This window comes from Pongo abelii, chromosome 23 (genome assembly GCF_028885655.2).
Source record: "Pongo abelii isolate AG06213 chromosome 23, NHGRI_mPonAbe1-v2.0_pri, whole genome shotgun sequence".
NCBI classification, from domain to species: domain Eukaryota; kingdom Metazoa; phylum Chordata; class Mammalia; order Primates; family Hominidae; genus Pongo; species Pongo abelii.
Window position 1 is genome coordinate 25,776,212 of NC_085929.1, and position 16,474 is coordinate 25,792,685.

A 16,474-nucleotide genomic window follows, 5' to 3' on the forward strand; every position below is an offset into this window, starting at 1 on the left:
GGAGGGCTGAAAGAGTAATTGTGCAGGATGTGCAGGGTGGAGGTGGGCAGCATCCATCCTACAGCTGCCCCTGTGGGAGCATCTCTGGTCCCTGCATGGAGTGAGGCTGCTCCCTTTTCCATGGAATCCTTGCAGGAAGATCTGACTCCACCTCTCCTTCAGGACTCAGAGCACCTCGCATTTCAGGCTCCCTTTCCATTTTATAAGAATACAAGCAACTCTCAGAAATAGTTGGGCATTCAGATGCTCACAATGGAAATTTAGGAAATTCGCTGGTGCATTCCAGTGTATAGTGGCCAACTCAGGTCTGCGGTGGTTAATTTTGGTGACAGCTGGCCATCTTAGTTTGGGTTCCCTGGAAGTAGAATCTGAGATAAAGATTTTCATGCACAGAGAATCTGAAAGGAGTGAGAGAGGCATCACCCACCAGAAGGAGACCCTGACCCATCATAGGATTGCAACTGAGGCCTCAGGCATCCACGATGGAAGGTCTGGAGCTGGAAGGCCTTTGAGTGTCAACCTGTACTAAGGCAGGGCCTTGGGTTCTTGGCTCAGGCAGTCATCAAACCAAAACTCTCAAAACTGAGCCTAAATATGAGAAAGGAAGTTTTCTGGAAACAATAGCACTTTCCTGTGAGGGCACAGCTCTAAGCTTCTAGAAGCTCCCAGCAGTTGAGGGTGGGTGAGCTCAGAAAAGCATATCTAGGCAGATGCCACAGTGTCCCCTCCTCTGCTTTTCCTGTTCAAAATCCCAGGCTGCCATGGAAGCCTGGAACCTCAGGTGTTGAGCTGAGCTGGGCATTTTTGGGCACTGATGTAGGATATTTGGAAGGAGTGACCCAATCACCATTGTATGGAAATCCAAGGCCAAGTGATTGTTCTTTACATCTCTCTCATCTTCCATCTCGTTCTTATTTCCCCAAGTCACTCCAGGGGCCTGAAAACACAAGTACATTCTGATTATAGCAGCCCTAAATCCACTCCTGCTACACCCTCTGCAGCGCCAACCTGCAGGGCTGAACAAAAGGATAGCCTGGAGGTCTCAGATCCAGTAGAACTTCGCCAGACCTGCTCATGGCTTGGCCCACAGTCATCCTGGTGCTGGAGGAAAAAGATGAGACAGATGAAAAACGGATTTGTGTCTCACTTCCCCATCTGCCTGTGTCACTGTGGGATTGTTCTAATCACCAGAAAAATAGTAATAGTCAGCTCCGCCTTTGGTCAGGACCCTGCTGATGGTCAGGGCGGTCGTGTTCCCTGAGATGGACCCAGAGAATCGCTCAGAGATTCCAGAGGGCTGCTCACCATCTTTATATATCACCAGCACACGGGCCTGGCCTGGCTTTTGCGGGTACCAGTCAGCATAATTATCCTTCAGTACATCTCCAGAGCAGCTGATCCTGGCTGTCTGTCCTGGGGACCCTGACACTGCGGGTGGCTGTGTCAGCTCATAGGAGGCCACAGAGCCTGCAGGAGAGGACAGGAGAGGGGGCTTGAAGATAACAAACACATTTCCAGTGGTGTCACCCTGAGGCTATGCCTAGGCTAAGCTCAGGGTTCAGGGCAGGACCAGCTCAGGATCCTGTAAGGGCTGAGCCTAGAGCCGGGTTGGGGGCATCACCTTTGCAGAGGGTGAGGAGGGAGAGGCAGAGAGGGGTCCAGGCCGTGGTAAGACACCCAGAGCTCTGCGTCCTGAGCCCAAAGCACAGGTGGGCTCCCCAGGCCTCGCTTATTTCCTCTCAGGCCTAGTGGGGCAGTGCATGTTTGGTGTTTATGCAAATTTAATTCTCCTGGACTCCTCTTGGTGCGATGTCACTCAACCCAGATCTGGGGGACACAATTCAGCCAAGAACACTCTACCCTGCAGACCCCAAAACTCATGTATTTTTCACTTGTAAAACACATTCACCCCATCCCAATGACCCAAATCCTGAACTAATTCAGCACCACTCTAAGACCAAACTCTCATTTGCATATCATCCAACTCAACTGTGGGTGATTCTCCAGGGTGATTCATCCTGAGGATTTAAAGAATAACAGCTTTGGGGGTTTCACCTCCTCTCTCCTGTTGTCATCTGGGTGTTCAGGAATGTCAAATTTCCCACTTTATTTACTAAGATTTGAAGAGAAGAGCAAGTAAGCACCAGCAACATCTGTGAGGTATATGTGGGGAAATCACATCTGTCTACTCTTGAACTAATTTACCTCAGTTAAATACCCATTAATTGAATTTATTAATCAGTAGCCATAGGATATCTTTGCCAGTGTTTAGAAAAAGCAGAACTGATACAGAAAACAGAAAAAGTATCACAAGTTAAATTGTTCTAAGAGGAGAGTATGTCCTTATTAAGAAAGGTAATTCACAGATAGAAATAGTCTAAAGAAAATTCATCTCATATGCATATTAAAATACTATTTCCAATGTTAATGTTAAGCATCCACATTTTGATGTGCAAATAGAGATCCTCTAGTGGTTATACAAAGTGCATTATTTTTTCTATTTGATATTGACATTTTGTTTAGGTTCCCTTGTGGGGTGAGGGTGATCTTGACTGTGGGGAAGAAGGATGTTCCATGGGAGGTTTCTTTACACACACACACACACACACACATGCATATAAAATGATAATTTGCAGCAGAAACATATTTCTACCAAAAAGGTCCTGTTCTTTTCCTGGCAATTTGGCTTGGGGTCTTTATAGTTTTAACATCTCAAGCTCTCTTCCTTATCCCATTGTTAAATTCTGTTCTAGAATTTTCATGGATTATAAAAACATTAATACATTTAAAACTTAAACTATTTGTTTATTTGTCATTCTCAGAACCTCCATGTTCTCTTCTGTTTTTGGCTTCAGTCAAATGCTGATATTAGGAACCTTCTCTCTGAGCCTGCCCTGGATATTCCAGCTTTGGTATGAGCTTTCTGGCCCACTTGCCCGTCCCTCTCCCTCAGACTTTTCCTTAGGAGGACTCTATTCCTGATAAATTAAAGCTCTCCCAAAACTCAGAACAAGCAATGCAGATAAATGTTATGTGATTGTGACACGGGGCTGTCTTAAACCCATGATACAATCAAATAGATGATGTGAGCCTGTTCTTATTCAAGGAAAGACCTCAGCCGAATACAGGAGGTGAAATACAGTGACCTTCACAGAGACATTCCCACCTAGATCATGTGCTGGTGGAATTTTCAACCCTCAGATAACCCTACAAACCAGGGACTGTTCAACAGCATCCTGTGGCCATCCCTGGCCTGACACCTGTTTTTGTATGGCCCAGAGCTGACAGTGGCTTTTATCATTTTAAATGGTTACATTGTAAATGATGCTATACATATCTATGGAATACCCCCAAAGTTGATTCTTGAGCCACAAAGACTAAAATACTTCCTTTTAAATTTATTTTTATGTTCTTTAATTTAATAGAGATGAGAGTTCCCTGTGTGGCCCAGACTAATCTCAACTCCTGGGAGCAAGCAATTGACCCATCTTACTCTTCCAAAGTGCTTGGGATTACAGGCGTGAGCCCCGGTGCCTGGCCACAAAGACTAAAATTCTTCTTATCTGGATATTTAAGAAAAAGTCTCCCAAATCCTAAAAAAAGAAAAAGTACTGAACTATTTCTGAAAAGGCCCAAACTTAAGCAGAACAGGAGACTCAAAAATAAAACCATAACAGGTAACATTTTTCACTCTGAGAGGTTGGCAAAAATTTCCACTTTCAACAATGTACTCTGAACAAGTACTTCCGGCTGGCATTGTAAATTGGTAGAACCCCTCTGGAAGGGAATCTGACAACAATGGGTGAAAATTACACACACACATCTTTCTGACCCGCAATTTCACTTTTAGAAACGAATCCTGTGGTCATATTCACACAGGAACTCAAAGGAGGCTGCATAGGGATGTTCGCTGCACTGCTATTTAAGATCAAAGTTGTGGCGATAACCATTAGAATGTAGTTGCTAAAATTCTACCCACAGTGTAGGGGATGGTGATGCATTTAGGGTGAAGACATCTCTGAAAAAAACAGTGACTGCACCAATCAGGCAGCTCCTTGTCACTGTCCCTGCATTTGAAGAGCTGGGAAGAGTTGCACATTCAGGGACCACAGCACACAAGCATCAGGAAGCTGTCCCTGTCCTGGATGGGAAACCACAGAGCGGGTTTCCTTTTGGAATTCACGGTGGAAAGGGAAGGAGCTGAGAGAGAAGAATTCTCAAGGCCGTGCTGCAGGAAGCCCCTTGCACTGGGTGAGGAAGCATCTTCAGAACAAAAAGAGAGCCTGAGAGCCCAGGGCAGGTTTTGGTCTCAGTTCCCCACCAACTTAGACCACTGTGGAGAGTGTTGCCGCTTCTATATGAGCTGCAGTAATAATCAGCCTCGTCTTCAGCCTGGAGCCCAGAGATGGTCAGGGAGGCCGTGTTGCCAGACTTGGAGCCAGAGAAGCGATCAGGGACCCCTGAGGGCCGCTTACTGACCTCATAAATCATGAGTTTGGGGGCTTTGCCTGGGTGCTGTTGGTACCAGGAGACAGCGTTATAACCACCAATGTCACTGCTGGTTCCAGTGCAGGAGATGGTGATCGACTGTCCAGGAGACCCAGACACGGAGGGAGGCTGAGTCAGGGCAGACTGAGCCCAGGACCCTGGAAAGAGGGAGAAACACATGCCAGTGAGTCAGTGCTGGGCCCAGGTGAGCCTGAGGAGCAAGAGACCAAGGATCAGCCCAGAGGTCTCTGAAGCCCCTTCCCTGGAGGCATCACCTGTGTCCTGAGTGAGGAGGGTGAGGAGGAGCAGAGACCAGGCCATGGTGGAGACCTCCCGAGAGCGCTGCCTCCTGAGACCCCAGCACTGGGCCTGCCCCCAGCCCTGTCTTATCCCCTCTGCCACAGAGGAGGGTGGGGCCTGCATGCAAATCTCCACCTTGAGCTCCTCTCTTTACTCCACCCTCACCTGGGCCTGGGCTCAGAGGCTTCTGCTTCCCCGGACAGTGGAGCTCAGCTGAGATTAAGTCCTTGTTTATCTATTCTGATGGCAGGATCTTAATTTTTTTGTACCTGATTTGCTCAGGAGAAAGATCTACTGAAGCCCCTCACCTGAGTGATCTCCTGGCCCTCAGTGTCTCTGCTGTGTGGTGCCTGTGTCTCTGTGGCCCTCCAGGCCTGGGCACACCCTGCAGTGCCCTCTGCTTGGCACCCACCTCCAGGCTGTCCCTACAGTCAGGAAATGGGGCAGCCTGCCCCGTGGAAACCTCTGCTGGGTGGCGTTGGTCTCTGGTCTCCCCAGCTGCAGCCTCATCCCATCCCCACCCCCATGCTTTGTGCTGAAGCATCTGCACAATCGAATCCCTAGAGCACATCAGCCACCCCAGGCAGTGCACCCACATCCACACGGGGCACATGTGGGAGGGACCCTGTGGAGGGAACAAGGAGCACTGACTAGGGCCGCAGTCCTGAGACCGAGTCCACTGTTCCCAATCCTGCCCTTCCCACTCACGAGCAGGCGACTTGTCCTTCCCAGCCTCTGGTTCTCAGCCTGAGAAATGGGGACCACAGAGTCCACTCTGCACACGGGTGATCCATGCGGATATGACCCAGCAGGACAAAGGGAAAGTTTGTTAACAGGCATTTCTGTGTGCATCAGAGCGATATTTATTGTGAGTGTTTGATTTATTGAAAGATTTATTTCCATTTTACTGTGATTTATGTGTCAGGTCACAGAGATGTGTGTTTCATGCTTTCTTGCTTTCCCCTATCGGAGCACACCCTCAGGACAACCTAAAGCTGACTTCTCTCAACCCTGAGACACTGAAGACACACAGACATTCGAGAAATACAATTTTGGTTTTTTCCCCAAAATAATTTTAATATCTTTTCCTCCTTCCCCATTGCCTATGACACATTTTTTTGATGATTCATATTAAAATAAATATTAATGGATTTAAGTTCCTTTTAAATATAATAACATACATTATCCTATCTTCCCACCTAGATTCGTCTCTGAAACCATGACAAGTGCATAGAGCAGCTATTTGAGCACCAGGAAAGGAAATGGTACGCAGCAGTTTGGGATGGCCCCAGCAGATGAAATACAACAGAGTCGGTGTGAGACTCCTGGATTTCCTCAGTGTGCCCTGGCTGGGATCCAGACAGCCTCAGGCCTGGAGGGGCACAAACCTCAAAACAAAAAGAAGTCCAGAAAGTCCTCTTATTCAGGATTGAAGATAGGAAAAGAAGCTTGTTTGGCTCAAAGTGAAGGCTCAGTCCCCTCCACAAGCAGGTGGTTCACACCTCTGTTCTCATCTTTCTTATACCAGTGCCTCTCCCTGGGTTCACACTGATGTCCTATGGATGGAGACGGGGCTTCCTGCACCAGGTCACTCCACAGCCCCTGTAACCTGAAGGGGTGCAGACCAGCAATGTTCATTCACAATATGATCTGAGCCTCATGGGAATCTGAAAGTCTAGTCATCACATTAAAAATACAAAGGGAAGAAGTAAATGAGTTAAATAATTTACTTTATTTACCTAGCATATCAAAAATAGTATCACTTTCATACGTAATCTAAGTACAATTATTTGAGACATCTTATATATACTTTGCATGGCTACTGTTATTTTTTGAAGAATATTTATGTGGAGATTGTGTGGCTGATGGAGATGTGAATGGGTTTCCTGTTGACAAGGGTGGGCTGTGGTGGCTTTTTAAGTGTCAACTTTGATAGGCTGAAGGAGGGGTGGAAAGAATGATTTTTTGCACAGGATGTGGAGGGTGGAGGTGGGCAGTGTCCATCCTGCAGCTCACCCTGTGGGTGCATTTGTGGTCCCTGCATGGGGTGAGGCTGCTCCTCCTGCCCCAGGTTTCCCTGCAGGGAGATCTGACTCCAACTCTCCCTCAGAACCCAGAGCACCTGGCATGCCAGGGCCCTTTTCATTCCATACAAATGCAAGAAACACTTGGATCTCATTGGGCATTTGCAGACTCACAATGATCATTAGGAATAAACTCGTGCTTTCCGGTGTACTGTGGCCTCCTGAGGTTCCTGATGGCTCATGTTGGGGATGGCTGGTTATGTTATTTTGGGATGCCTGGAAGCAGACTCTGAGATGGAGCTTTGCTTTCACAGCAGGTGTGAAACTAAGTGAGGGAGGCAACACCGGGCACAAGGACACCCTGACCCACAATGAGTCTTCTACTATCCCAATAAGGAGCTGTGAAGCTGGGAGGATTTTGTTTCTTCTATATTGAAAGGGAGTCTTGAGAGCTTCACCTCAGGCAGTTATGAAACCAAACCTTGCTGAGAAGGGGCATAAACCTGGAGGAGACAGTTTTCTCTGCTGACAGCCCTTCTCAGTGAGGGCACAGCTCTGAGCTGCCAGAGCTACCAGCAGTGCTGGGTGGGCGAGCTCAGAAGAGGGAATATGGGTGGATCCCACAGTGTCCACTCCACTGGTTTTCCTGAAGAGAATGGCAGGATGCCACAGGAGCCTGAGCTGGGCATTTCTGGAAACTGACTCAGGATATTCAAGTCAATGACTGGCCTTCATCCCCTATGGAAATCCAGAGCCCAACTCAGGATGTCGACCTTGGCCTGACCTTCCGACCAGGCCCCGTTTCCCCAAATCACAACTGAGTCCCCCAAACCTCAATATATCCTGGTCACCTCAGCCCTAAATTCACTCTTGATGCCCCCTCTGCAGAGCCTGCCTGGATGGCCTGTGGAAAGGGCAGCCTGGGGGGTCTCAGATCCAGATTAACTGGGCAACGCACATTCATGGCCTTGTCCACTGTCTTCCTGGGCTGGAGGACAAGAGTGACACCAATGGAAGAGGGTTTTGTGTTTTGCTCCTTCATCTCCCTGTGTCACTGTGGGATGAGGAGTGCTAATGTCCCACATCTTACAGTAATAGCCTCGTCCCCACACTGGGTCCTGTTGATGGTCAGGGTGGCCATGTTCCCCAAGTTGGAGCCAGAGAATCTCTCAGAGATCCGTGAAGGCAGCCTGATATCCCCATAGATGACCCACACAGGGGCCTGGCTGGCTTCTGCTGGTACCATTGAGCACTTTTACTGCCAATATTGCTTTCCCCACAGGTGATCCTGGTCATCTGTCCTGGGGCTACTGACACTGAGGGTGACTGTGTCAGCTCATAGGGGGTGACTGTGTCAGCTCATAGGAGGTGACTGAGCCTGCAAGGAAAGAAAAGGAGAGAGAAAATCTTGAAACTGAGGGGCTCAACCCAAGGATATCTTGCTACTTGCCAGGACTGGAGTGAGCCCCAAGAATAAAGGTGCCCTCAGGGCACCCATGAGCACAGGAGCACACAGTGGGGGCATTTCAGCTCCCCCAGCCCCTCCCCCTGCAGCAGAGTCATGAGCATCCTGCCTACCACAGGCAGGGCCCTGCTGAGCTCAGACTGATGGCCAGGCTGAACCTAGAGGCCTAGGGCTGGGCAGGTGGGTGAGACCCTGGGGGCAGCACCTGTACAGTGAGTCAGGAGACCAAGGAAAAGAGGCGTCAGGCCATGGCTTAAGTGCCTCCAGTGCTGCTTCTCAAGTACCAGGCTGGGCAGTCTCCTCCCAGGTCTCTCAACCCCTTGTTGGAGAGAATGGCCCGTGATACCAATCAGCAGAGTCAGGGACTGCAGCTGGAGGAGCTTTGTGGTTTCCAGAAGGGCTCAGCCCCAAGGGACCCAAAGAGGTTAGGGGTGGCCTTGTCCTCCCACCCTTTGCCCACAGGATCTCTTTTATGAATAGATTCCATATTCTCTGCAGACATCTCCACATCGCACTGTGCTCAGCCTCACTCCTGGGCTCACTTGGTCACAGCAGAGCTCAGAGGTGACTTTGTCTGTATTTCGTAGGGGGAATATGAAGTCCTTCCTATGGGATGGGTTTTGACCTAGTCTGGGAGGTGACCATAGAGACATGCTGGTAACTGTGGAATTATCTGGGGTCCCCAGTCCCCTCCTCCATTCTATCTTGGCTCAGGAGGGAGGTATTTCATTTTGGTCTAGGCCTCCAAATGTGTCCTGATCATAAATATTTTATGTTAGAGAGGAGATTTCTGTTGCAGGTCTAAATCTATTTTTAGATGGTACTTTCCAGAATCCAATGCAGGTTCCCTCCTCATCTCCACTGTATAGGTGATAACACACACCTTGGACAGGTGTGGGTCCCACCACAGCCCACAGCCTCTGAGTGATAGAGGTCAGTTAAATTCCTTATTTGCCAAGTGTGCACAGATTGTTGGAAGATCCATGAGATGCTATAAGTTTCTGCCTTGGCTGTGAGCTTCTAGGTTGCTCATAGCTGCTGTGCCTCAGTATCTCCAGGATGCTGTCAGGACCAGGGACAGATGAGGAGGTGAAGGAAATGTTTGCTCCATGAGAGAATGAGAGGGGGCTGCAAACTCCAAGACCCCCAGAAGTGAATGTTTATTATAAATATGATGTCTCCAGTTGCTGGGGAAAATGTATCGATGAATAAGAACTTAAGTCAACTAAAGGTTAATGAGCAACTATTTTGTGACTCACCAGGAAATCAAGAGCTGTGATTTGGCAGCTTCCCCAGGAAAGAATCGGGAAAGACCAGGGACAGTGGATGTGGAGGAGCAGCTAGGAAGTCAGAAGCCACTATGTCTGCAGGACAGGGGCTCCCAGATCAAATGGGAGTAGGGGATACCTGTGACCTCAGAGAGGACACTGCACATGAGGGGGATGCAGTTTGAGCACAACTGGGTGTGGAGGAGGGGGCGTTGTGAGAAGTCAAGTGCCTGGATCTGTGTCAGACAAAGATTCAGCATGCAAAAGAGCTGAAGACAAAATGTGATTCTAGAATTTTTACATCAGTGTCAAGGACAATACTCTAGGACAATAAAGACCCTTTCCCTCTAAGTCTGAGGTGGTGGTCACTGGCTCTTGCTGCATGTCAGCATCTCCCTATCACCCAGGCCTGCCCCATCCCCAGGTGGCTTTGCCAGTTGATTCTCTGCTTCCCCCTGGTGGCTGCTCCACACTGTGGGCTGAGAGCTCAGGGACTTCCGGGGTCTAGGTGTGGATTCAGAACCTGCTGCTCAGGTCCTTGATGCCCTGATCCGTGGGCTGCTGGTTCCAGGGGAGGAATTCCTCTTCTCTGTGTGGCCCCTGCCTGACTCAAGACCAGGTACAAGGGGCTCAGCTTACCCAAGAAAATACAAATATATATATATATATATATAGAAACAGTGAAACAAACCCCCATCATATTGGAGAAGACCCTACAGTGAAGAGTCTGCTCTGTGTGGGGATTGGAGAGGACAGCGGAAAGCTGAGGGATCTGGGACCCAGACCAGTCCATGTCTGATGTGATATCACCTTGTAAATGAAGAGTTGGAGGCAGATGTGTGGTGCAGTCGGGTGTAAGGTGGAGAATTTCCTGTTTATGCTCAGGCGATCTGTGAGGGGCTGGGCACACACACCCCCTCATGGTCCACAGGATGCAGTTGCTGATGCTGGGACTGGTTAGATACAGGTGAGCTCAGATAGGCCCTTCACCTGTCCCTGTTTGCCTGGGGCTGAAGCCACTAGGGGTGGTGGCTAACCTGCCTCAGCCGTCCTCCCAGTGCTCACCTTGCAGCCATAGGGAAATTAAGCTTCTGTCTCTTCCATTGATCCTGGGTCATGCTCAATGCACCCAGCACAAACAGGTTGACTGTTTTCTGGAATGTTCTCTGGGAGCTCCCCATTTAACTCAGCCATGCAGAGCAGATGATGCGGCACCCCTTTCGGGGGCCACCTGGTTGTTCCCAGGCTCTTACTCCAGAGGAAGACAAAGCCCTTGGCATAGCTGGGATGTCTCCTGTGCTGGTGGGTAGGTGTTTGCAGAGAACAGGTTTCCTTGAATGTCACCGTGCTTCCCAGCATATTAACATGTGACAGCAATGCATCAGTAACATTTTTTGGCTCGTCAATCTGGATAGAGAAGCAGCTGTTTGCCAGGTTATTACACAAAAACCTTTGGGCAACATTTGCTGTGCCTTCCAGCAAATGCTGACTCATCACATGGGGCAGCGTGGTCTTTCCCATGCTTCTTCCTGCTCCGGGTGCAGGCCTTGTTCCTTCCACACCAGGGCATCACCAGGTCCTCACCGACCCTGTTTTGTTTCTGTTCTGGGCAAGCCTTCTGCTACTAATTAACCTGCTTCCTCAGTCTGTTCCCTCAAAGTCATTTTGTGAAGTTGAGTTTCTACCTCAGTTTACTGTGAGTCAATGGCTGTTAAAAGTCATCCTCTCCTTCACCTGTGTAATGGCCGTGATTGGCAGTGAAGGGCTTCTTACAGAGCACCTGCTGAATGCTAGTGGCTGGGTGCTGGAGATTCAGCACTGGAAATTCCATCTGCAGAATAAACAGTTCTCTCAACTTCTAAATCCATCAATAGGTACTGCCCACACACACATTGGTGGGTAGGGCCATAATCAGCTGCTATCTTCCCTCTATCAACTCAGTGCCCAAAAGTCATAACACCCTTCCCCTTGACAGTGAAAACATCAAATGGACCCATCACTTGAGCAAGGTCCTACTGCACACAATGAACCTGGTCCAACTGTGCACCAGAAACTTGAGCTTTTCTTGTGGAACTTTTGTTGGGTTCCAAGGAATACTGTTTGAAAAATGTTGGATCAGAGAGAAATAGCATCCAATTGTCTGCATGAAAACTTAAGGGTCCTGGCTGGTAAGGAAACTAAACAACCGTAAGGGACATTCGTGTACAACTGGGAAACATGACCACAGTCTGCATAGAAGAGAGCTGTTAGTATCCTCACTTGTGATAACGAGAAAGACAGAGACCCCAGTATGGCCTTGTCCACAGTTGTCCCATCCAGAAAGACTATATATATATATGTGCTGATGGCAATAATCTGTAAACTTTAGTGTGTACACATGATTTCATGATTAAACCAGTTGTACTTTTTTAAGGTGGCATAGACCCAAAGAGTGAGCAGCAGCGAGATTTTTTATGAAGAGTGAAATAACAAAGCTTCTACAATCTGGAAGGGGACCCGAGTGGGTCACCCTAAACCAGTTGTACTTTTAAAGAAGGAAATAAAAAGACTGAGACATCCCAGTGAGAAAAGAAAGCCCAATAAACGTGGCCCTAGAGACTGGAATCAGACATCTCTCCTGGAAAAGGGCACCACCCTCACCCAGCAGGACCCTCCCTTTACACCTGCAGCCCTGGGACATGCAGCAGAGGGGCAGGTCCTGGGCCTGGCATCAAGGGTTTATTAGTGAGCTCCTCAGAAAGCAGCGCAGAGCCCAAAGATAAACTCCAAACTATCAGGGCGCTGGGGGCACATCCAGTCAGGTCTGACCTACCTGGGGAAGGTGATGGGACTTTGGGGGCCATGGGAGGTCAGTGTGCCCCAAACACAGTCCCCAGATGGGACCAAAGGTAGTGTCTGTGCTTCCTCTTCAGTTTCTGTGAAATATCAGTACAGAAAGGGCCCTGGGGCCAAAAGGGGCTGGGTCTCCAGTCCTCGTCAGGCCTCAGGCAACCTATTAGAATGTGGGGGTCAACTCATCTGGAAACAGAGGAGACACAGCCCCTGGGGCTTCCACTGAGCTGGTTTTACCCAAGGAAAGGAGAAATTCCACAGGACCGTGCCCTCTGCGACAGCTCTTCCCTCCCCTGCGTGACGTATGATTACATCTGGGGCCATGTGATGTTGCGTGGATTCCTAAACTGTTTATGTACACCACAAACCTGACAAAAGTCCCGGCAGCTCTGACCACCTTCACCCTGTCCACGTCTCACTGGACACATGCAGGTCCTGAGAGGATGGAGAAGCTGCTCAGAATCACTAGCCCTGCAGGGGCCAGGTTAAGACCAGACAGAACACCTGACCCTGAGGCCTGACCTACAGCTGCTCAGAGGGCAGGTGAGAATGAGAGCCAGGCCGAGGTGGGACAGTTCTGTGGCCTGTCCCTATCTCTCTGTGATACTGTGAGTCCCTGCCAGCTACTCCCACTGTTACTATCTGCAGCACAGTAATAGCCTCGTCGTGGGCCTGGGCCCCACTAATGGTCAGGGTGGCCATGTTCCTTGATTTGGAGCCTAAGAATTGGGCAGAGGTCCCTGAGGGTCACTTGCTGTTATACTAGATTACAAGCACCGAGGCCTGGCCTGGCATCTGCTGGTTCCTAAGTGTATGTTTATCCTGAGGTTACCTAAGTGTATGTTTATCCTGAGGTTATCTCCAGAGCATGTGATCATGGTTGTCAGTCTCAGGGCCACCAACACTGAGAGCAGCTGTCTCTGCATGTAGGAGGCACAGGCTAAGAGGAGAGGAGAGGAGAGCAGAGGAGAGAAGAAGAGACGAGAGAGGGCTTGAGGATGAAAGGCCCATTTATAGAAGGTCCCAACCCAGAGCTGAAGTCAGGGTTTGGGAGGCCAATTACAGTGTCATATATTGAGTGGTTTAATGGAGGGTCTTTCACCCTTTGTAAAATGTCTTTTAAAATATTTTCACATTACTGCCTTATAAATTTTTCACAATTGAAATAATTAATGTTTCGTCTCTCAGTATAAAAAGACATTTTTCTCAGTGTTGCTGAAACCTTAATGGGTAGCAAGATGTGGTTGAAGGGATCCCAGGGTAGGTGGGGACCAGGGATTGGCATTTTATGGCCAATGACACTGTGGTTTGGTTGCCATAATGCATAGCTGAGCCAACGAGGAATCAGAATAATCAGACAAGATCATGAGTGTGGTCTAGGTGGTCCTAGTGTCCCAGACCGGAAGCACGTGAGCAGCCCCCGACCTACTTATTTTGTTTTGAATGAGCAGAAAGCACCATTTGAGAAAGACTGTGAGGGCTCCTGAGCCTTGGCAGAGGCTCTGTGTGATTGGGGCCACAGAGCTCACCATGCGACTCAAGTTGCTGATATGCTGGATTTGGTCTGAACCACAGTCCCGAAGTGGCCTTTTCAGGCAGCTCTGCAATCACATGGCAGGGATGTATTTGTGACTTGAAGGATTAGCTTACAAGGATCAAGTAAGTTGCGTGAAGAGTTGGCCAAATAGACATGACCCGAGCCCTCCACCATGCCTTCCTCTCACCCTATAGCCTTGGCCTCCAGAGTGGCTCCCTGAGATCAGCTGCCTACTAGGAGGCACTTAGGCTGGGGTTACAGAGGTTTCTGCAGGACATGCAGCCACCACTGGTGTGGACAGTGCTAGTACTCCACCTGGCCTCTGAGAATCCCTGAACAGCAGTGGTGGAAGAACATTCTCCTTAAAGCAGAATTTTAAGCAGTGAAATTGGTTCACGTCACCTGCAAAGAGATGGGCAGAGGTTCTTAATTCATGGACTGTGACTCAGGGTCCTGGAATATGGTCAAGGATGTTCAGGGACTTGGGAGAGATACAACAGGAATACTGATCACAAATATGTCAGGGGGAGAGATGTGTGAGTAGACCTCCTCTGGCGGGCAAAAAGCATGAGACTTTTTTTCCATATATAAATACTCACCAAGTCTGATGTGAAAATGAAGGGATTTTGCTAATCAGGTGAGTAGGGTGACCTGTTCTATGGACACTGGGCAGCCTCCCTCAACCACTCCTGTCATTGTCCAACAGACTCCAAAAAAAAGTGCCCATGGTGGCAGGGATAGAGGCTGATAATGAGCTCATCAATGTTAATTTCCACTAACTGGAGCTGGCCTGGCCGAAGCCACTGCTGAGTGACCATCTTTCAACAGCAGAGACCAACACAGGCATCCCTACAGGATGACCTTCTCCGTGGAAAACAGCCAGGGGCCTGCTTGATATTAATTTCATTAGAGCTCTTCCATCATGGGAGAGACAGCTCTTTTTCCTTACTAGCATTGGCATTTACTCTACAGAGGATTTGCTTTCATTGACTGCAGTGCTTCTGCCAAAACTGTTATCTCTGGATTACAGAATGACGCACCCATCATGATGGTATTCCACAGGAGGTTCTGACCAAGGAACTCATTTCACCACAAATAAAGGGCTATGGGCCTTTTCTCCTGGCATTCAAGATTCTTACTATTGTCCCCAACATTCTGAGACATGTGGCTTATATGAATGGTTTAATGACTGCTTGGAGACTCCATTACTGCACCAGGCAAGTGGCAAGTGTGTGTAGGATTGGGCAATGTCTTCCAGGATGGGGCATGTGCTGTGCATCAGTGCCCAATAGATGGTGCTGTTTCTCCCACAGTCAGGATCCATGAGTCCAGAATCAAGGGGTAAATTGTAGTGGCTCCACTCAAAAATGTCTTTAGTGATCCATCAGCAAAAATTTGACATTCTCTCCTCCTGATCTCAGGCTCTGTGGGTCTAGAGGTCTTAGGCGCACTGGAGGAATGCTTTCCCAGAGGACACAACAATGACTGCATTGAACTGAGACCTGAGAGTTCCCCACGTCCCTCTGGACATGCCTGCATGGATGTCTCCCTGTGTCTGTCTTTCCAGTCAGATCCTCCATCAACAACTCAAACCCCAGGCAAAGAAACACAGGACAGCCTGGACTGCCAGGCACAAATCAACTCCAGAATGACTCTTTTGCAGCACCTGCCTGGAGGTCTGGAGGGAAGGGCAGCCTGGGGGTTCAGATTTGGGTGAATTTGGCCAAGCCTGCTCATGACTTTGTCCACAGTCCTCCTGGGGCAGGAGGAAGAGGATGAAATAGAGGGGGAGGGGTTTATGTCTCACTTCCCTGTCTGCTTGTGTCACTGTGGGATAAGTACCACTGCTGTCTACTGATTGACAGTAATAGTCAGCCTCATCTTCTGCCTGGACTCCACTGATGGTCAATGTGACCGTTGTCCCTGAGCTGGAGCCAGAGAATCGCTCAGGGATCCCTGAGGGCCTCTCGCTGTCTTTATATATCACCAGCACAGGGGACTGGCCTGGCTTCTGCTGGTACCAATAAGCATACTTTTTCGGCAATTCTTCTCCAGAGCAGGTGATCCTGGCCGTCTGTCCTAGGGACACTGACACCGAGGGTGGCTGTGTCAGTTCATAGGAGGCCTCAGAGCCTGCAAGGAAGAACAAGAGAGGGGGCTTGAAGGCAAAGGACCCATTTCCAGGAGTCCCACCCAGAGGCTGTGTCTGGGCTTTGCTCAGGATTCAGGGCAGGCTCAACTTGGGATCTGTGGGGACTGAGACTGGAGCAGGGCCTGGAGCAGGGCCTGGGGACAGCACCTGTGCAGAGAGTGAGGAGGGGGAGCAGGAGAGGGATCCAGGCCATGGTGAGATGCCCAGAGCTGTGCCTCCTGGACCCACAGAACAGCTGGCCTCCCCAGGCCTCTCTTATTCCCTCTCAGGGTTTTGGGGGCAGTCAGTTTTAAGTGTTTATGCAAATTTACATCCTCTGTGACTCTTCCTGGAGAGATGTCACTCAAACCAGCTGTGAGGGTGGCACAGGAAACAGGAGGAAGAAGGAGGGTCTCTGGTTAGAAAATC

The 16,474-nt window shown here is 49.2% G+C and overlaps 1 pseudogene and 2 gene segments (V, D, J or C); all 3 read right to left on the reverse strand.

Annotated features, from left to right (window-relative positions):
* Positions 1 to 960: 960 nt before the first annotated feature.
* LOC129052787 (immunoglobulin lambda variable 3-22-like) lies at positions 961 to 4,099 on the reverse strand (annotated as a pseudogene).
* Positions 4,100 to 4,179: 80 nt separating this feature from the next.
* On the reverse strand, positions 4,180 to 4,844 carry LOC129052788 (immunoglobulin lambda variable 2-8-like). The segment is given in 2 exon segments: positions 4,180 to 4,646; positions 4,764 to 4,844. Coding segments are annotated over 2 exon segments (513 nt in total).
* A 3,299-nt stretch (positions 4,845 to 8,143) lies between these two features.
* On the reverse strand, positions 8,144 to 16,259 carry LOC129052789 (immunoglobulin lambda variable 3-16-like). The segment is given in 6 exon segments: positions 8,144 to 8,190; positions 9,685 to 9,781; positions 13,017 to 13,096; positions 13,210 to 13,297; positions 15,722 to 16,047; positions 16,214 to 16,259. Coding segments are annotated over 6 exon segments (684 nt in total).
* Positions 16,260 to 16,474: the final 215 nt, after the last annotated feature.